General features: G+C 36.2%; 1 protein-coding gene across 1 annotated transcript; it reads left to right on the top strand.

The window, feature by feature from the left end:
- The first annotated feature begins 2,411 nt into the window (after nucleotides 1-2,411).
- LOC134541083 (6-phosphogluconolactonase) lies at nucleotides 2,412-13,935 on the top strand. The gene is made up of 4 exons (XM_063384236.1): nucleotides 2,412-2,627; nucleotides 3,266-3,466; nucleotides 5,510-5,793; nucleotides 10,138-13,935. Exons 1-4 carry the CDS (start codon nucleotides 2,504-2,506, stop codon nucleotides 10,252-10,254), a joined length of 726 nt encoding a protein of 241 aa, XP_063240306.1. The 5' UTR covers nucleotides 2,412-2,503; the 3' UTR covers nucleotides 10,255-13,935.
- The last annotated feature ends 8,693 nt before the right edge of the window (nucleotides 13,936-22,628 follow it).

The following is a 22,628-nucleotide window of genomic DNA, read 5'->3' as shown; positions in this document are numbered from 1 at the left end:
TCGTTGTTGGCATGGCCAGAGTCTACCAACAATATGTGACGGCAAGGTGTATCCATGGTGATATTTATAAACAATAAATAAAGTATCGAGTTGTTTGAGGTAAATCAGAAACATTGAAACTGTGTTATTAATACAGTATTGAAAGATATTGACTTGACGTCTAATAAATCGATGAACGCCGGCTGCATGCACGAAAAAGTGTCCCGTTACGCACATTGTTTCTTTACGCTGTGTCCCGTTATGCTCATTGTTCCATTACGCTCGATCATTGTTCCGTTACGCTGTGTCCCATTACGCTCATTGTACGCTTGTGCCGCATCTATCTCTCTTCCACTCGATTGGCCTATGCATCCGAGGAGAAGAAAGACAGCAGCAGCACACAACTTACATCTACACGTGAACTATTCTTTTATTATTAAAAATAGGAGTGCAATAATAATAGGTTATGTTACAATTGACTATAAAATTATGGTGATTCATATAATTGATGATAGATATTTGATTACAGTTTATATATGTGAAAACTTGTTCATAATTATATTTAAACTTTATAGCTAAACACCAGTTTTTAAAATTAGGTACAAGTTATCTACACGTGAACTGTTTCGTCGACTGTTTATAAAGTGAAGTGAAAAGTTAATGTGGTTTTCATTGCTTATTACAACAACAATATCGGTAATAAAGGTTAATGTTTCTTGCATTTTAAAAATCTGATTACTAGTATAATTTCAAGCATTTATTCATAAAAGTATGCAATCATTTCATCAATGTTTTGTTATGACGTCACGTTAAACTATCGTCCGTAAACCGACTTTACAGACAACCAATTTTTTTTTTAATTATTATATATTTACACTTGATAGAGGGTATGTTCATTTATAGGACCCTTCTAATCAAAGACAACTGTGGGATTTCGAGTTTTTAAAATATATAGTGAACTAGCGAAGAAAAATATTTAAAATCATCTTAACTAAATAATATGCGATTTACAGAACTTTTAAAAACAAATTTTGCCACCGGCCGGCAGTCCCGTGACAGAGAACCGGGTTGAATTTAGTGATGCGGAAGTAATTTACAATAATTTAAATATTAGCTTGGTCCAAGAGGGCACCAGAGGATACCATATGTCTAATTCAAAGTTTGGTGTGAGTCACCAGTCCCCCAATGTGGCTCAGAAAGATCGGTGGTTGCACCTGTTGGTGAAGACCCTACTAACTAACGACATCCTTGAGCGCTCCCTTCTCTGAATAGGTAGTTGATTATTAACTAGGTTGGGCGGAGAACTACTAAATAAAACAAACGTTTTGGCGGGCGTGGTTTTATTCACACGAGCCGATGACAGGTACTAAGCCTGAGTCGGTAAACTACAAATTACACTGGTCACATCCGCCTTAAACCACGAAATCCTGAAGAATGCCCCATGAGGCGTGCGGCAGGAGACAGGAGGGTCAGCGCCTCGCATGCCACATCCGTATAGCACTAATAAATGTTTTGCTAAAAAACTTAAAGTCTAAAGATATTACATTTTACTTAGTTAAATTCCCCAGGGGGGAAACGACTGACAGAATGTCTAAATATTCGCGTATTATCTATATGATAAATTTTTACTTGAATAACACCAGTCAAACCAGACTGTTTGTTGCTTGTGGGCTACTCCAATACCTGGAGCCATATTATTTACATATAAATTAAATACACTCCGTGAGCACCGCGTATTAAATCTGACTTGGGGCCGCAAAATATATTAGGCATCCATCACAATAATAATTCTTCTCCTGCCCATCTTGATAAAATACCCATTATACAAACTCCGATATGTGGCTGTGGAGTGCAATCAGCCGACATTAATCTTTTTTATTTAGAATGCCCACAATTTGATGATAGATCAGTTTCTTAGGAGAGTAAACATAGTTACGTCTACCATTCCCAATTAAATTCCCGGATACATTAATAGCAATAGGTGCTCCTTTTTCTATTTACCTCGCTAGTTCCAACTTTCTCCACCATCACAATGTACCCATATAATTAACAGTAACCCTTACTTTCATCGGAGCTTTCCTAGAAAATTTTATCGCTCGAGCTATATCATGATAGACATCTTTAGATTTGTTCGAATACTTAACAAATGGTATCTCAGTGAATTTTTCACTAATTCTTAATTCTTAAATTCTTGGTCGTTGGATTTTTCCGCTGACTATATTAAAAAAAAATTAAAAAAAGAAAATACATAGTTTTAATGCAGTTGTAAGGAGAGAAAATTCATTTTTCTACGAAAAGTTTTCAAACCACGACAGAATTTTTGTGCGGAGATCGCCAATTATAATACACGACAATTTTAATTTCACAGGTGTTCTTCAATGTGTGCCACTTGGATCGCTGTAAGCGGGTGTTTGTTTCTTAGGTGATATCATATACAAGCTTTCTATGATTTTGCTGCAAAGCGAGATCGGTATCGCTAAACTGACTTCAGATAAGACTGATATATAATTTGTTTTTAATAAATATGTCTAGAATTATAAGAATCGTGAAAGACGAAGATGACTTAATACACGAACTTTCCATTTTAATAGAAGATAAAGCAAACAAAGCTATAGAAAAAGATGAGCTTTTCAAAATTGGATTATCAGGTTAAATCAACGTTTTGAGTGTTTGTGTTTCTTGTCCATATTTTGTGCTGGGGGTATTGAGTATATTTTGTGCGTGTGATTGATTTATCTTGCAATTTGGCTTCCGCCCGTTGATGAGGAGTCCCCCCCCCCTCCATCTATTCCACAAAATTTCTGAAGCCTCTTCAAGTCCTTTTTATTTTATATTTTCACATTCAGTATCTTTCCCTCAATCCCATTCCACTCTCTTCCTGTCCTCTCTAGGAATACTTGCCTTCCTCTTTCCATTCTTCTTCACTCATATTCTTATACCCATATCCTTCCTCCCACTTACACCTGTTTAACCTGTCTCCCAGCAGTGTGATATGATTATACTCTTGATGTCTGAACTTATGTTTATGCTTTACAGAATTTTGTATATACATTCCATCTGCACAATTCATTGCATGTCATTTTGAGCATACTGACAAATACTGAGTTTAATTTGGTCACTGAAAGTTACGGGATTGTCTTGTTACTAAACAGCTGCCTGATTTTGTGAGTCAATTTCTGAAATTTTTTTTCACAACCTGCTACTAGCCTCAGATTTTTTAGATACCTACATTAGTTGTTTTTTTTTAGGTGTAAGGTTTAGTTACCACTTCTGTGTATAATTTTAGGTGGCTCTCTAATCAAGTTTCTTTCTATTGGGTTACCAAAAATCGAAACAGATTGGTCTAAATGGAGATTATTTTTCTGCGATGAACGAGTAGTCCCAACAGAAAGTTCAGACTCTACGTATGGAATGTACAAAGCAGCATTGATAGGCACTGTGCCTTTGACTGAAGACCAGTTTATAAAAATTGATCCGAATTTGACAGGTAAGTACTATAATATATCCTTCTTAATTACATTTTAAGGGAGAATTTTATTATGTTACATTCGTGTGTGTTAGTTTTGTTTTGGGTGTTAGGTACTAATACATGTCATGTAACATTATTTCCTAAATTCAAATATTTGCATGATTTTGGTAATACATATCACTGTAATTGTTCTTTTATGTTATCCAGTTGCAATTTAACAAAATTATTAAAATAAAGGAATAGGATGTGGGGGATGCATAGCTGTATAAATGGGCACCAAAATATATTTTTGAAAATATGTTTATTTCTTTGAGGATATGGTTCCTGGTAGCAAAAATTGTTCTCTGTAATGTATCCAATTGTATTTTAACATTATATATTCAAATAAATTAAGCCATTCATAATGTGAAACTGTACCATAGCAAAATATATATTAGGTAGATTTTGAAAATTTAATTATACCTAAAACATTGATATAAACTGGATACACTATGTCTGATAAAAATTCCATATCACGTATACAATTTTATCCCTTGATTCTGATGGCATGGACCTGTACATTTTGATTGTGTCTTAATCAGCTACTTAATCTATACTGAAAATTAAAGAAAAAAGGTTTACGTATAACCACTTTAGAAAATATTCTTAAAGGGTTATGTTATGAAATAAATATTTCATACGCCAGAAAATTTATTGTTTCTTGTTTTGTAGTAAAAGTGTTTGGAATTATTTACAACTTTTCTTACAATAGTAAAATATCAGCAATACAGTACTGTGATATCAGTGGCGTAGCCAGGATTTGTGTATGGGGGGTGTTAAGAAGCATGCCCCCCCCCCTCCTCCCCCCATATTAAAGCGGGGGGTCCGGGGGTCCTCCTCCGGGAAAATTTGGATTTTAAGGTGTAAAATAGTGCTATTTTAGCAGTTTTCGGTACTTAAATTTAATTATTGTAATGGTGAAAATTTTATTAAATTTAATATGAAATTTGTTTGAGTGATGAATAAGAAGTTAATTAAAGATTGGGGTCCTAAGGGGGGGGGGGGGTTTGAAACCCTAACCCCCCCGCCCCCTCCTGGCTACGTCCTTGTGTGATAATAACGCGAGTGAAGCTAATTTTTGCTAGTTTACAATAAAAATGCTGTTCAGCTCCAACTCCAACCTTGGGAAACACTAATGATAAACCTCCTGCCCAAGTGCTTCTGTCGAATTCAGACTCACTCTTTATTTGTGTTGCCTTGCAAGATTGGATAATGAGATGGGGTATTAAATTTTTTTTGGTTGGCCAGGGAAAATAAGGAAAACCCAGGGAAACTGTCTGGAGCAGTGATGCTCATTGTGATGCCAGGTACATATCACAAGTATTCACAGGCTAGTTACATATGAGTAGAGACCTGCAAAATTCGCGGATTCATTGACCTCTAGGATAGACTCCACAGTCCTTTAAATACTCGCGGAAAAGACACCTGTTCATTGGCTACTGACGCGTGAGACGTCTCAACTAGGCTGTCTGTAATTCGGCACTTTCTTGGTTTAGTGTTTCCCATTGGCTCGCAGTTCCTCGGATAAAATGTGGGCCAATCGCAGAAGCGGTACAAATTAACACCCATAAAAAAATTAAAAAAAAAACTGGTGGAAGGAGAGGGGGGAGGGGGTGAGGATGGCACGTGTGAATACAAACGGACGAAGCGTCCGTTTCAATGTTTCTAATTGAAACTGTCTTTTAGGCCAATACAAATAATTTCATTTCATACATATTTTTAAAAATTAATAATTTATGTCAGTAATACTTGACCATTTGTTTTGTATAAATTATTTACAAAATTGTATTGTATAACCTAAATACATTTGAATTTTACTATCCGTGATTTTCGCTTATCCTTCCCCCCCCGCAGTTATCGTGGTTAATGAAGGTTCTACTTTATATCGCATCCTTTTTTTAATTTTTAGCTGGCAAAGTTAAAAATGTAACATTTTTGTGCGACATGGATAAGGAAAATGAACTGGCAAATAAAACTGGTGCGTGAAAGTGCGGAGTGTCTGGTTTCTGCGTCCCCCCCCAGCGGAGGAGGCGGCCCGGGACTACATCCAGAAGCTGTCGGTGTTCTTCCCTCCCGACTCGCTGCCGCGCTTCCACCTGCTGCTCCTGGGCGTGGGGCGCGACGGCCACACCTGCTCCCTGTTCCCGGGACACCGCCTGCTGGACGAGACCAGCGTGTGGGTGGCGCCCGTCGCGGACTCCCCCAAGCCCCCGCCGTCCCGCGTCACCCTCACCTTCCCGGTCGTCGACAACGCCGAGTGCGTGGCTTTCGCCCTGGCCGGGGCGGGCAAGGCCGACGTGGTCCGGGTGAGTTCCCGGCGCGCCTTCCCCGTCCGCGTGTGCACGTGCGCATATCAGTTAAAATGCACCATTTTATAAAAAAAAATTATAAAATAAAAACTAAAGCGAATTTGGCCAAAATAAAAAAAAAGCATTGTTATATTTGTTCATAGGTGCTATAAAAAAAATTTCAAGAAAATCTGAGGGGGGTGGGGTGTAGACCCCTGGATGATTTGAAATGGATTGACCCATATGTGAATATATACATATATGTACATGATTACATGCAGTGGCGTAGCCAGGATTTGTGTATGAGGGGGGGGGGTGTTAAGAAGCATGGCCACCCCCCCCCCCCCCTCCGTATTAAAGTGGGGTTGGGGGGGGGGTCCGGGGGTCCTCCCCCCGGGAAAATTTGGATTTTAAGATGTAAAATAGTGCTATTTTAGCAGTTTTCGGTTCTTAAATTTAATTATTGTAATGGTTTAAATTTTATTAATTTTAATATGAAATTTGTTTCAGTGATGAATAAGAAATTAATTAAAGATTTGTGGCTAGGAGGGGGGGGGGTTTGAACCCCTAGAACCCCCCCTCCCCTTGGCTACGCCCCTGATTAAATGTATATATGTGTGTACATGCAGGGTGGCCACCAAACCGGGAAAACGGGAAAAACCGGGAATATGTCGGGAATTTCAAAGGGCCCGGGTAAAACCGGGAAACTGTCTGGAATTTTATTTCTTTCCTGGGCAAATGCTGCGGTGTAAATGCGCACAACTTATGTAAGACGTACATCGCGGCGTCTGATAATCACGCGGCAAATCTGTACAGTGTCATGTTGGCAGCGACTGTAGTGTTCCCAGGCGTGTCATGTTTCTTCTTTCCTCATAGACGCAATACGTCACTAAGAGGCGGAGGGGGAGGGGGAATATGAACCGCACTACGGCGTGCAACACGGGGTGTTGTTCTAATTTGTTCTGTTCAGTACAAGTCTTCGAGCGGTTTTAGTCTTACGCTGTGCAGTTTGTTAGGAAGCTATTGCGGCAATGTCTACTAGGTATTCCTGTCGTTATGAGTCTTGAGGTTCCATGGGCTACTGAGGATGCGAAAGACAGAACTTGTGTGAGATGCAAGATATGCAATAAAAGTTTCAAGATCGATACGATGGGTAGGGGAGCATTTACAAGCCATGCCAAATCTAAGAATTACAATAGAGTTATAAATAAGTTAACCAATCAAGAAACCTGCAAGTTACAGAATTTTGTTTCCACTCAACCTGCACAGGATGAAGCTCACACTTCCTGTAACAAAGTTTTATTAGTACTTTAATTTATACTAGTAGCTTCCAACGGTTTAGCGGTGTTATAAACTACGACGTCTTGTAATCCATCACTTATCAATAAACTGTCAAATATGTCCAGTAACTAACGACACAACACGTTTTTTTTTTATAAATATTCTCAGCGTGTTGAGGCCGGCCGATAAACCTTCCGCATTAACTTACCTTTAACGTCGGTAATGCTATGTCCACTTACAATTTGTAAAATAATAATACTAAACATATAATTATTATGTACACCAGAACCCCGATTTCACGAACACCGGATTTAACGAAGCAGTGATTTTACGAGTACATTCTCGGGAACCATAAAAAAATTGGAAATTTTGACCAAAATGTGAAAAACAGAAAAAAATATTATAAAAAAAAACGCAATGAAAGATCATATATACCGAATAAAAGCATGTTGGACCTCCTGCGGTCACCAGCAAAGCATAAACACGACCCAATGCGTGGTGCAACTGCTACATCGCTTCGTTATTGCTCGCGCGAGAGGCGGGACGTGGAATGTTAGAAGAAATGAAGGGGGAAATGCGGGGGATGACAGACAGCAGCCAGTGTGTTTCCTGCGTGGGGAATAAGTGGCGTAGCTCCTTTTTTTTATGCTGTGTGAAGCGACCTTTTTCTATCAACTCACGGGAAAAGATAATTGCTTGAGCTGTCAAAATAAACATCGCTGCGACAGTTAAAACAAGACGCGGGCGAGCATCCGGTAGGTCGATGTGTATATCTACTCGAAAAACATATCTCAATTCATGACACTAATAAGATTCCTTATAACTTACACGTATAGCCTGATGTTTTCAGCTTGATCCATGCAAGTTCTTTAGCCACGTTTTGAATGAAAACAACCACCAGCCGGCCAGTGTTGTGCCCTGTTTAATACGTACAAAATATACAAAATATATTTGGTTCAAAAAAAAAAACAGAAAAGAACCAAGGCAAAAAGAGTCAAAATAATGAGTGATGCCTTAAAACAGACCGCTCTCATAGACGAAGAAATTTTAAACACAAAAAAGGTTAAAGTTATGTGGCAAATATATATTTAGTAAACTGCCACCTGTTTTTTTAGTTGGGTATGTATCACATTTTGTGCATTTTTGTTTTATATTTAGTACTATACAGTTCCGTGTTTTAAAATGTGTGCTTTGTATAATGTATTACATAAATAAAAACATGTCATTTTGTATATATATTGCAAAACCTGGAAAATCTTGAAAATACCTGGAAAAACCTGGAAAAAACCTGGAATTTTTTATCACAAATGTAGTGGCCACCCTGTACATGACTATATGTGTATATGTATATCTGTTTATACATATATATGTGTACATGCATGTATGTATATTGCTATGTATAAATATACATATGTGTAATTTGATTAAAAAAAATATTCGTAATTCAATTCAAAATTTGATTCAAATGAAAAAAAAAAATTATGTGTGCGTGGAGTCCAAATGCGAAAGAAGTGAAACATCTTGCTTATTATATTATTAGGTATAGGAAACATAATTTTTTTTTTTGGCTAGCCTTAAATGATGCTATTTTGCAAGTGCACCAATCCCTCACTTAACACGACTAATGCATTTCTAAAAAAATGTTTGTGTTATTTGAAATAGCGTATTCTGAAGCGTTAGTCTCCATAAATAGCAAGGCTTATTTACTTAAAGTGTTTCAAAATTTGTAGGGATATATTCTTTATGTAATATAAATGCTTCGTATAACACTCAACGATAAATTTGTCACATCATTTATCTTTATAAGACTACCATCAAATACTTTGTATGACGACACTGCATAACGGGAGGTAGGTGGTCATGTACTATCGTCAGTTGGCTGGTTGGCTTGCCCGTATGGAAGTGACATTCAAGTCAAGTCCGTACTGTTCCACGAACTTTTCAAACCATTCTTTACTGGCAGTGAAACCAATATTACTGTCTGGATATTTACATTTAATTTTTCAAAAATAAAAGATCTTATTCGTGTATCATTACTTGGTTAACACCAATCCTGTCAGACCCATGATTTTTTTTTTTAATTGCACCATTCATTTAACAACCTTTTCGATTTGAATATCTCTTCATTTCTGTTCGAGTATCTAATGTCAAATATATTCCCGCTAGTACAACCGACAGCATAAGACTTATATTAATGTTTGATAGAGTCCTTATTTCATACGATTGTGCGCACAGTAGACTTGCTTAAAAAAATAAGTGTGGCCTTCATGACATTCACACGCTGTAATACTTCTAATTTTCTCTAAAATATTTGAATATGATGCATTACACTGTCACTTGGAAGCCACATTTCCAACTGCAGGTGCTTGCGCATGTACAGTTACCGGCAGACGAATGGGCAGACGTTACTTTGTTTATGTGCGTGCGAGTTCCTTGCCGCTGGCTAGACTTAAGTCTATCACGGACGGTATGTGGCCCGGCGAAAACATTTGGTCCTTTACACTTCATAGCCGAAACTGAACTTGCCATAGCTGATGTTTGTACAACAGCTGATAGCTTTGTCAGATCTGCACATGCATCTCTTCTCCCCTCGTGTAGCTAACTATATCCCACTGTTGTTTATCGATTTGAAGTAGACTTCGTGGCGTCATGCCCAACTTTTTTTTTCGCCTGTGGCGATTTTCGTGCCTAACTGAAATTTACAGATGTGCTATTCAAGACTGGGGCATTAAAATTAACATTGCGCTAAATGAATTTTCCGCAGTTTGAAGACATGCTAAGTGAGGGAATTGTGTATGCAAGTGTGAAAGTATGCTGTCATCATTTCTACCTCTCCCCTGCCGTTTCCTCCTCTTCCGGAACCCCCACCACGTACCTAAATATTCCCCTTATGCAATCGGAATTTTCGTAACGCTCGCAAATTGTTGCCCCTTCAGCAAAGACGTTTCATTTGAAAAAAACAGTATTTGTAGAAGCCTAAGCACTACAAAAGGTTTATTCTATAATCAATTACTACAATATGTATGATTTTCACCTTTTTCGATAACCTCGTTGCATCAAGCTTTCCTGGCGATGTTGCAGAGGATCCTGAAGGACAAGGAGCCTCTTCCCGCAGGCAGAGTGAATCCGACCAATGGGAAGCTGATCTGGCTTCTGGACGACGAGGCCGCCCAACATATCAAAGATGTCACGCCATAAAGCATAGCGAAGAAGCAAGACTCTGTGATTTATTTTGTATGGGGGAAATATGAAATATTCCACTTCCTGATGTAAATTTATTTTCGCTAGTTTTACAAAAGTTTTTATGGTTATCCAAAAAAAATAAAAATTATATATATATATTTAAGAGAAGCTTATAAGCTTTTGTCATGCAGGATTTGCACCTGATGTTCCTTATCACGGATTCAACACCGCGGGAGAGTACCGTAAGTCTGTCAAGGTGTTGTTGATCACATCCTTGTTTGTTTTCTCCTTGCGTAGGCTGTCTGTAGGCATGTGCGAATAAGTATTTATATACCTATGTTGAATAAAAATGGATTATATTTTTCGAACTGAATGAAAATTATTGTAATTACAAATATTTTTAAGGGGTCAAAAGAGTAAAAATAATTCTCATTTCCATGATATTTTATATTTTTATTGTAAATTGAGGGAAGAGGATTTAATTTAGATTTGAACATATTCTAAGCATAATTTTTGATACAGAAAATTAAAATATATTTAGCAATTATTTTTAACCCTGCTGCTGTTCTGCTTAGATTTATATTCACTTTTACTGTTTGGGTCAGTATGACCCAAAAAAGTGCATTTTACTCGTAAGTACACACACAAACTTCTATTTTATCCTCCCAATTTTACCAACTCCATTCATACTTAATGGTTTTTATTAAAAAAACCAGCAACAATTAAGTTCCATTCAGATTTACAATTCACACTGTTCGGACCAATAGGTTTGACCGAAAAATTAATTTTATGGTCTTCACCACAAATCTCCAGTTTTACTATACATTATTTGCTAATTACTACCATACAACAGATAAAACAGATCAGCAAACATTAAAAAAAAGCATCAGGAAACTATGTATAAAAAAAAAAGAAATAGCCTCAGGTGTCTATTAGAGATCTGTCTCGAGAAAATACTTTGTGAATGATGTTCGTCATCAAATTTTTCATGTCAATCAGAATATTGGCATTCTGTATTCTATTATCTGCAGCTGGGACGTTAATAATATACATTTAACTGTTCAAGACATTGTTGCTTTAAATGTGGACAAGCATTATCTGGATACCATAGACTTTTGGTAGATTCTCCACAGAAACAAGATTAAGTGCTTATAGCAATAAAACTAAAATAAAAGCAAAATGAAAGGCAAAACAATAAAACCAAAATAATGTTACTGAATAAGCTAATTTTGTCTCTTAAAACGTTAGATTTATTTTGTGAATCTTAATAAGATTTTGCTAGGAAAATTGTAACATTTATTTCACAAGTACGTATAAAAATGTATGTAATCTAATGTATCGGTTTTTAGGAGTAAAATAGAAATTATTTTTTCAACATTGCATAGTGATTTTTTGGTCAGTAAATAATAATGTAATAATAAGGCATTGACAAATGGTAAAATGTTAATTTGAAACTATGCATATTACTAAAAAAAAGTAACCACACAATTACTTCTAAAGCTATATAGTTTGAGTTGTTTTAATAATAGAATGTGATACATACCACAATTAAAGTAATTTTATGTGATTTTGTTTGATGCTGTATAACCTTGATATTATTGAATATAAAACCATGAAACCTTGGCTCTGATAATGGAATGAACCATACCTACCAGGCTTAGAAAAAATATGATTATTAATTTTTGAATTTGAAAGTTGTTGATTTGTTTCCTGAAATTTTGCAAAACACTTTTTACAGTGTTATTAGCATGGAGTTAAGAATTGTCACTCACTTTGTCACTTTGTACCTCACAATGGCCATATTGCGACACCAAATAAGGTCATTTGAAACTGTTTCCAAAATGTGACCACTTCACTTCATTCAATGTTTCAGGTGTCCCTCAAACTTGGTTATAAACCATCTCTATATATATAAATGGATGTTGGTATGTATGATGTCGATAAACTTGAACACAGTTTGACCTATCACCATGACAGTTGGCACCCCTGAGTGTTTTTTTAATGGAGGAGGTTTTTATGCTATTCATTTTGCTGTAACTTGCCACCAGATGGCTCTGCAGCACATCAAATTTTATTAATTACATTCAACCGATCGCCATGAAAATTGGTATATTTTAATTTTTACGTCTTTAATCCTCAATAACAACAAATAGTGATTGTGAATGTGATTAGGAATTAGTGAGTGAGTTTAAAATGGAATACCATTTCAAATGCTTTATAGATTCTAAATTACATACAAACCATCCATTTGAGATATATAGGACAACATCTGCCGAGTTCTGCTAGTAAAACATACAAACGATCAAAATCTGCTTAAAAAAAAGTTAGCCTAAAGTGTAGATAAATAATGTAGGTAGTCCTTGTCAACCGGTTCAAGAATTTAAATTTCTGAATTTTTTAAAATATTTTTTCTTTGAATTTTGTGTCTCAAATTTCAAATATGAATATTAAATGTTTGATGGTCTGTTTTTATTGGCCCAAATCTAATAAAAACAAAGGAATACTGAAAGCTCCTGTTTTATAAATGATGTTAACCTAAATATAAACCCATTAATTATTCCTTATTTAATTTTCTATGCTTTAACACCGAGTTAAGTTGGCATTACATGCAAACTTCCCTGTACATACTCAAAGTATGTAGAGGAACCAGAAAGTGAAGTGTGTTCTGCTTTTATTATGTGACAGTTGTTATCCTGCATGCATAATGACTGTATTTAATAGTGACATAGTCTATGTTTAATCTTTAAAAAATAATATTAATATTTTTTCCCTCCAAACAATCAAGTAATGATTTAATTTTTTTTAATTTTTTTTGTTTTGCTTGTTAAAGTATGTGTATTTCATTAAATTTGATTCAAATTTTAAGATTATGACTTTAAAAATTCGCACATGCCTAGGTATTTTTCCCCATACTACTGTACATTTTGCTCTGTCACTATGCTTGTAACCATTGATTGTAACTACCCAATGATTAAAGGAATGTGTTGTGATTATTGATAATTTTTCACATTTCATGTTGATGCATCCATGGAACATTCATTTTTGGGTTCTGTTCAGGTTTGTATCACTGCAACTATAGTTTTTTGTTACAAATAGCATATATTTTTTTAATTTTTCTAACGAAGAATTTCTGTGCATTTAAAATATTTGTTCTTGTTATAAAAATATATATATTTTTCCTTGTTTAAATTTATTTTTACTGCTTAACCTATACGTGCAATATGATTTTGGTGATATAATTTAATTTATGAGTACCGATATTTTATATGTATGATATCAAATGATGCCGTCGTGAAAACTATTCCCTGATATTTTCGTGAAACACAAATTATGAAATGTGAAACACTTTATGTAACAATTTTGGGAATGAACTACATACAAAGTTCTTTATTAATTTTATATTCCAATAAATAAGACTGCTTTATGGATGAATTGAATTGTTTCTTCTTATGTTACCGTTTGGTCTTCATCACTGTAGTAATATTTTAAGTATTTTGAAAATGACCAAAGTTCTGCATAAGCACAGTACTTTTATCTTTCAAACTAAAGATGACTAGAAGGGTAGCTGGATGTAATTTTCTTTCTTACTGCCTAAAATTTAAACAAATAATTCATTTATTTTTTATAATCAATATTTTAATATTTGGTACCTACAGGCATGTTTATTTGAAGGCAGAATAAAATTTTAGCAGCATCCACAGTGTATTTAAAAAATTTTTCTTATCTGCCTGGACAAAATTTCTTTATTTGAATTATGCAAGTGATAGAATTTTGGAAAAGTTGTGGTTTATTCAAACTTTGTGTTAAACAGAACGATTCTTCGTAGTTTCAGACATCTGGACTTATGAAGAAACTATATTGACTTTCATCTTCAGAGTTCTATGTTGCGTTATAAACAGAGTGAACAGGCAAACAGACAGGGCTGTAGCCAGGATTTTGTAAAGGAAGTGGTCCAATGTAACCGTTATCTAATTTTTATAATGAGAATGTTTTCTTTATAATTGGATTTTAAAAGAAAATTTACTGTCAAACTAAATTCTCAGAACACCAGTGTTTGAACACAGTAATAATGATTTTGCTTAAGAAAAGAAAACTGAACATATTATACTACAGATTTTCTTTAATTGATTTTAATATTTTGTTCTTAACGTCAGTTGTTCGATGATTTCGTTAAAACAAGTTATAAATGCATATACTATGTTAATGTTGTTGTATACATGAAACACACATGTCAAGTTTGTATGGAGAAAAAAAATAGTAACACATGCAAACTGGCATTAAATAAAATACTACTTGGAAATACAATTATTGCTACATGTTGGGTTATATTGAGCAAATACATTATTGTAGCTCACTGATTACAATGATTCATCGAAAATAATCGCTCTGCGACATTACATTGCTAATTTGTTGTAATTTTCTTATTCTGCCATGCTTGTTTTTACTTTTAAATACTGGAAGGGAGGGGTCCGCCCCCCCCCCCCTCCCTTCTGGCTATGTCACTTACTCGGAGCAGGGCTGTCGAAAGAAACCGTACCGTGGCCATTAACTTTAAATGTGATTGTGCATATTGCACAACTTCTAAGGTTTCTTGAGAATTTTACTTGCAAATGGATTTGTAATTTTTGTCCTGCTACCGGGGTGAACTCTAGCATTTAAAATAAATCTTGAGATTCAAGCGGACCCGGTCCCCGGATTGTTTAGCTCCCCCACTCCCCTTCACCCCCTCGATGGCTCCCGCCGTGGAAGGAAGAAGAGACTTTATTTTTTTTGCTGTAGACTTGACAAGTTTTGAAGGATTTTGATGATGTACTTCTTTAAGCACGTTTAAAAAAAATTAATGAGTGAATTTTCACAAAATTGCGACAAAATTTTGACAATGAAAAAAAGGGCTACATACATTTAAAAATTATAAATGTGCTTTTAAATTTTATACTCCAGTGATTTAGTCTGGATGATGGTCCATATAATCAAAAACATTTATTCTTAATATTAATGATAGAAATTGTGTTTATAAACTTTTTCAAGTGTTCTTTATTAAGTGAAGTTATGTTCTCATAAAATTAGTTTTTTTATCCCGCCAAGTAAGTACATGCACCAATTTTTTTTTTTTTAAAATGGTACTCAAAATTATTATTGCATACTTGTGATCAAAGTAACTAAACTCAGTGCTTGTAAATTTACGGAGAGCCCTGGTCGAAGCATTCCCAGGACGGGTGGTGACAGGATTAGCAGGTTCTGAGAACCGGTACTCGGTGGAAGCGACTTGAATGCTTCAGTTCTGAACTGTGTTCTAATGATGGAGCTTTGGCGGAATGAATGGCGGAGGAAACTGAAGTATCATGAAGAAACCCATCGGCTCACTGAAGAATCCTCCACGTTTTAAAAATTATGAAAAACCCCATGTTTGACCGTGCTGTGTGCTCTTCCCTTTATTTCATACTTTTATATTCTTAGAAGAAATGATATTTTTAAAATAAAGTTAACCTACTCTATTGTCATCCCTTAACAGACAAATATGAAAAAATAAAAAAAAATAAAAAAATATGTAACTGTAACTGTGCTATGGGTAATGCTACAAGAAGTAAACCTTGATTTACCCGGGTTAACTTAGCATATTCCTAGTTAGGTGGGTAAATTCAGAATAATCACTCAAATAAATTTGAATTCGGCATTTATACGTTTATACCCAGGTCTACCCAACACTGACTGGGTAATGTTAGAAAAACCAATTGATTGATAACTTTAGTTTAATGAATTTGATGACAGACAAAACATTTATACCTTAACTAAACATAACCTATTTAAAGTATTTTGAATGAGAAAATCCGTAATTAAATATAATCAAAATTATAATTATGTATGACAATATTTCACAAAATAGTACTTACGTTGTTATTAATAACAAGAAATTGTTATTTATGTAAGAAAAACTGCTGTGACACTTTGAATTGCGAAATTTTCCTGCAACATTTTGTTTTACAATTACACCTTTTATAACCTTGACCTAAAAGTGATTGTTCATTTGCAAGTTGTAGTAAGCTTTTTTTTTAGGGTGACACATTTTCAATATTAATAAGTTTTATCGCAACAAACAGGAAACTGTTTCCTTGAGTACATTTTCCTCGATAGTTCCATGATCGTTAATGTTAGTTGCAAATACAGTGCGTTGTTAAAGTGAAAGCAATTCGATCCCTTCACAGACAATAACTCTTGAAACTTTCTATAAACATGATCACAGAATGCTGTACGTGCACTCTGTCCGGTAGCGCGGGGAACGTTGGCGCCCGTGCGTTTTGTGCAAAGCAACACCTAACATTACCCAGCCAATGGTGGGTGGCCCTAGGTGTCCGCGGCTAAATGCCGAATTCACATTTATTTGAGTTATTATTCGGACTTAAGAGCCAAAAAACTTGTTAACGTGGGTAAACCTAGGTTTTCTACTTCTAGCATTACCCATAACATATGCATGCTCATTCTTAGTTTCTTACTTCAACTTTTTGTAAGTATATTTGGAAGTACGCAAATTTATTCTTAAAAACAAACCTACCGTCTTTACATCCTGCTTTATTACTTGTGGAGACACAATTTTACTAAAGTAAAACCAAACATACCCCTGTTTACCTCTTTAACAAACATTTTCCAATAGACTGGAGAAAGAAAATTATGAACTCAAAATGCATGTGGCCCATTCTTAGTTACCACTGGTTCTAGTAAATTAGAAATAATGACCTTTTCTTCTATTTCACCCCTTAGGGTTGGAAATTGGCATAGTGAGTGATAAAACAGGGATTGATGATTTTGGCATACATTAGTTTTGGATGTCTGATATATTTTCTATTCTTAGCTAGAATCAAAGATGATATTAATAATTTAAAAATAATATCCACCATAGTGTTATAAGTTAGCCAAAAACCTGACAGGTGCTCATGAACGACGGCCTCGTAGCTCAGATACACTATGCTTGACATTGGACAAGACTTGGTTGAAAGAAATGCCAATTATCGATGAAGAAGGCCTCCATGGTAGACAAAGTGATATCAAGTAACATTTATTGTCATACACTTGTATAGTATTTTTTGTAGTGATGATAACTAATTAAATACATATTTTAGATCCTAAATTTCTTTGTTGCATCAACAAAGGATCTAACCCTGGACATGAATCGTTCGAATCAATATATTAATAAGTGAATTTTTAAATTTTTAGAATTTTATTCTGTATTTTAAAGTTAGTAATTATATAGTTTCCAGATGGTAGTCAATACACCATCAGTGACTTACTGGCGGCTAGTAGATGAATTTAAGCCATTTTTTGGAATGTTCACGATATTTAAATATAAAAATATTTTTAGGCTAAAAATGGACTAATGTTTAGAATTTTTTCCAAATGTCTAAGTTTATAATTACAGATTTTCAATATGGCAGCCAAAATGGCTGATAGGATGGCGAATGCTACAAAATACTGGTGATTGACGTTAGTGTGCTGTAGCAGGTATAAATTAAACCAATATGGAGGCAGCAAACTCTAGCAGACGAAAACAAGATCGTGGCATCTAGTATGGCCACCATGATGTAGTGGTTGGCACTAGTGGTGGAGGTCAGTCTGCCAGCAACCATCATTGGGCAAGGGTTATTTTTAACACTGGATTCGAACCGAGGTCTCCAAACTCCACGAATTAAAACATTTTTTTATAAAGTTAAGAATATTTTTTCCGATTTTTGGATAATAATTACAAATGATCAATATGGCAGATGCGACATCAATTCAAAATGGTGGAATACAAAATTGTGTAAAGTTCCGTAAAATAAAATGGTGGGAACATCTAGAAAACCAAATGGCGGGAACATCTAGAAAACAAAATGGCGTTAACATAAAGATGGTGGAATCAAAAATGGCGTTAACATAAAGATGGTGGAATACAAAATGGCGAAAAGTTATAGAAAACAAAATGGCGGTACTACTTACAGAGTAAGGAAAAAATGTAGCACTGTAATGCCGCTTAAGGGCCCTACATATCTGGTCACGCATGTGGTGTGCAGATCTTCAGAAGAAACCACGTAATTTGACAACTGTTCGAGATACTCGATTGGCGTCTGTTTGCAAAAAAGTATTTAAGAATACACTGAAGGGCTGACGAGTAGTTGTGTTCCCGCATTTTGTTTTAAAACTGTGTTTTTATAACCGGGAAAAAAAAAAAAAAAAAAAAAAAAAAATTGGTTGTCTGTAAAGTCGGTTTACGGACGAACGTTTAACGTGACAACGTCATAACAAAACATCGATGAAATGATTGCGTACTTTTATGAATAAAATTGAATCATTTTTATTGAATTATCACTATGTTGAATGGATACAAAGTAGGAGTGTAATGAAATCTACAATTTAATTGATAAATTTACTTTTATTTGCTCTCATTAATTCAAATATGTTTATTACTTTAACGAACATATTATTTTAACTATAACTTTTATACATGTTTGCTATTTAACTTCTTCCAATCTGTGTTATTCTGTTAAGGATAGGACGATGATAGGAAAAGTAGGAAACGAATGGGAGTGTTTCAAGTTTAATGTGCCTCGAAAAAGTCAAATCGATGGTTGTTCCAATCGAGTGGAAGAGAGATAGATGCGGCGCAAGCGTACAATGAGCGTAACGGGACAAAGCGTAACGGAACAATGTGCATAACAAAACAATGAGTCATCCTTTTTCGTGCGTGCAGCCGGCGTTCATAGTTTTATTAGACGTTTTCAAGTCAAAAGTGTTCTCATAATAATGTTTAGGCATGAAACATACGTTAGATTCTTGAAAGTAGTATTCATTTATCCGCCGTATAATTACGGTCACCGCTCAGATCTCATAGTTACCGTATGCACGACGAGAAGACTGCGCGCCAGTTCAGAGCCTTGCGCATAGAGGCGATACCGCGCTAAAAGCACCACACAGTGTCACACTTATTGTCCTGTCCCACCAACACAGATAGTACGCCCCTGGATAGGCGGGCCACTTCAAGGTGGGTATCCATGTGTTGCATGTTATCCTTTGCGTGGGATCGATGTTGGAATTCACACCTTGTCATTCATCCGTTACAACGTATCCGTATCAAAAATATACATTACGTCCCGAAGATACACCAGAAGAGCAGTTTATCGGTAGAAGTGAGCACAGATTAACTTGCACGGCCGCCTATATTTTTATACACCTCTGCCTTTAAATAAAAAAATTCGTTGTCTGTAAAGTAGGTTTACGGACGATAGTTTAACGTGACGTCATAACAAAACATTGATGAAATTATTGCATACTTTTATGAATAAAATTGAATCATTTTTATTGAATTATCACTATTTTGTATGGATACAAAGGAGTGAAATGTAATTCTACAATTTAATTGATAAATTTACTTTTATTTGCACTCATTAATTCAAATATGTTTATTACTTTAACAAAGAGATTATTTTAACTATAACTTTTATACATGTTTGCTATTTAACTTCTTCCAATCTGTGTTATTCTGTTAAGGATAGGACGATGATAGGAAAAGTAGGAAACGAATGGGAGTGTTTCAAGTTTAATGTGCCTCGAAAAAGTCAAATCGATGGTTGTTCCAATCGAGTGGAAGAGAGATAGATGCGGCGCAAGCGTACAATGAGCGTAACGGGACAAAGCGTAACGGAACAATGTGCATAACAAAACAATGAGTCATCCTTTTTCGTGCGTGCAGCCGGCGTTCATAGTTTTATTAGACGTTTTCAAGTCAAAAGTGTTCTCATAATAATGTTTAGGCATGAAACATACGTTAGATTCTTGAAAGTAGTATTCATTTATCCGCCGTATAATTACGGTCACCGCTCAGATCTCATAGTTACCGTATGCACGACGAGAAGACTGCGCGCCAGTTCAGAGCCTTGCGCATAGAGGCGATACCGCGCTAAAAGCACCACACAGTGTCACACTTATTGTCCTGTCCCACCAACACAGATAGTACGCCCCTGGATAGGCGGGCCACTTCAAGGTGGGTATCCATGTGTTGCATGTTATCCTTTGCGTGGGATCGATGTTGGAATTCACACCTTGTCATTCATCCGTTACAACGTATCCGTATCAAAAATATACATTACGTCCCGAAGATACACCAGAAGAGCAGTTTATCGGTAGAAGTGAGCACAGATTAACTTGCACGGCCGCCTATATTTTTATACACCTCTGCCTTTAAATAAAAAAATTCGTTGTCTGTAAAGTAGGTTTACGGACGATAGTTTAACGTGACGTCATAACAAAACATTGATGAAATTATTGCATACTTTTATGAATAAAATTGAATCATTTTTATTGAATTATCACTATTTTGTATGGATACAAAGGAGTGAAATGTAATTCTACAATTTAATTGATAAATTTACTTTTATTTGCACTCATTAATTCAAATATGTTTATTACTTTAACAAAGAGATTATTTTAACTATAACTTTTATACATGTTTGCTTTTTAACTTCTTCCAATCTGTGTTATTATGTTAAGGATAGGACGATTATAGGAAAAGTAGGAAACGAATGGGAGTGTTTCAAGTTTAATGTGCCTCGAAAAAGTCAAATCGATGGTTGTTCCAATCGAGTGGAAGAGAGATAGATGCGGCGCAAGCGTACAATGAGCGTAACGGGACACATCGTAACGGGACAAGGTTCGTAACGGGACAATTTTTCTTGAATGCAGCCGGCGTTCATCGATTTATTAGATGTCAAGTCAAAAAGAAGAGAAAGTAACCTTTTTGGACCTCAAAAGAAGGTACCTACAAGCAGGGAGCAGTACGGTGGTTCTAGTTTGTTGGCTGATTTGAAGTTTCAGGCAGTGAGTGGATTGTACAAGAACTTTACGAGAAGGCATCCGACATAATTAGAATTTTTTTTCTACGTTAAATTGGACCGAAAAAATGATTGAGAATGACTCGCCACCGGTTCAAAATGGTTCTTTCACCTTTGACGTGACGACGAAAGACCGACGAATGAAGGATCGAGCCCATGGCGTAATCTCCGCAAGTGTTTACACTCAACGCTGCGAGTCCCGTACACACACGCATACTTACGTTACGTACAACGTTACGCAAGGTCCAGCGCCGGTGCTTTTGATTTTTATTTATTATTTTTTTTGTATAGAGCCCTGTTAAAAAATATGGACAATAATGTGAAAATGAAAATTGTAATTTGTATTATCTCGCAACTTAATGTTCTGGTCATGTTTAAGTATTAGAAAAAAAATTATTGGCATGTATAATGACGCGCTTCTACAGGAAATACGATTTTAAGTATTTATAAAACTGATCCGAGGATAATTTTAAAGGAAATAGTATCATAAATCCTAAAATAAATTAGCAAAACCATCGTGAAAATTTGAACTTTAGGTTGGGTTAGTAATGAAGTACATAGCTTGGCTTCTGGGTTGTAGCCGTGCCCTTGGCGAATTATTCACCGACGTTTCGGTCCACATTGCAGTCGCCATCATCAGGGAAGCGGTTACCTGCTCAGTTACCTGCTCCCTGATGATGGCGACTGCAATGTCGACCGGAACGCCGGTGAATTATTCGCCTAGGACACGGCTGTAACCCAGAAGCCAAGCTACTTCAGACAATGGGCCGTGAAAGCCTGCGAACATTATTGGGTTAGTAACAGGGCCGGCGCGTCCATACAGGCGAACTAGGCAACCGCCCAGGGCGCCAAGTAGCTGGGGGCGGCGCAGCAAAACACATAACACCTGATATAATATGTTCAACGATTATTGAAACTAGATGAAAATGGATTTTTGTAACATTTTGGAATGTTTATATTGATATAAGTAATTATTTTTAAAGTCCACAGTGACCTATTTATGATTTGTAATAAGTAAAAAAAAAAAAAAAAAAAAACAAGACTGCTTACATTTCATTGTGAACAAAATCTTAGGCTTACGTGATGTATTTTGAGGCAAGGAAAATTTTTTTTTTGTGGTTTCCGGCCCAGGGGGGAGGGGGGGGACACAGGTTATTCGCCTAGGGCGCCAATTTACCTTGCACCGGCCCTGGTTAGTAATGTTATTCGAAAAGAGTAAAATTTTAATTTTTTTTTTACCCGGTGGAGAGACTACATGGAAGCAGATAGAACGGGGTCCCGAAGAGTAAAAGAGCCGATAGTGGCCACGCGACGGTGGCTATGTTTAACGTCCGCGAGTCGTACGCCTCGAGGAAGCTTCGATCACGTTGCCTGGCAACCGGGGCGCGCGCCTGGCGTCGCGCGGGCAGGCAGCGCGCACGCCCGCGCCGCGCGACGGGGTTGCCTGCCCCCGCAGGCGCTACGGCGGCCAGTAGTACCGCCGCGCCGCGCGCGCCGGGTAGCCGACGCAGCCAGGGGCATTGCGCGCGTACG

This window comes from Bacillus rossius, chromosome 18, assembly GCF_032445375.1.
Source record: "Bacillus rossius redtenbacheri isolate Brsri chromosome 18, Brsri_v3, whole genome shotgun sequence".
NCBI classification, from domain to species: Eukaryota; Metazoa; Arthropoda; class Insecta; order Phasmatodea; family Bacillidae; genus Bacillus; species Bacillus rossius.
This window is presented reverse-complemented; position numbering and strand designations above follow the sequence as displayed.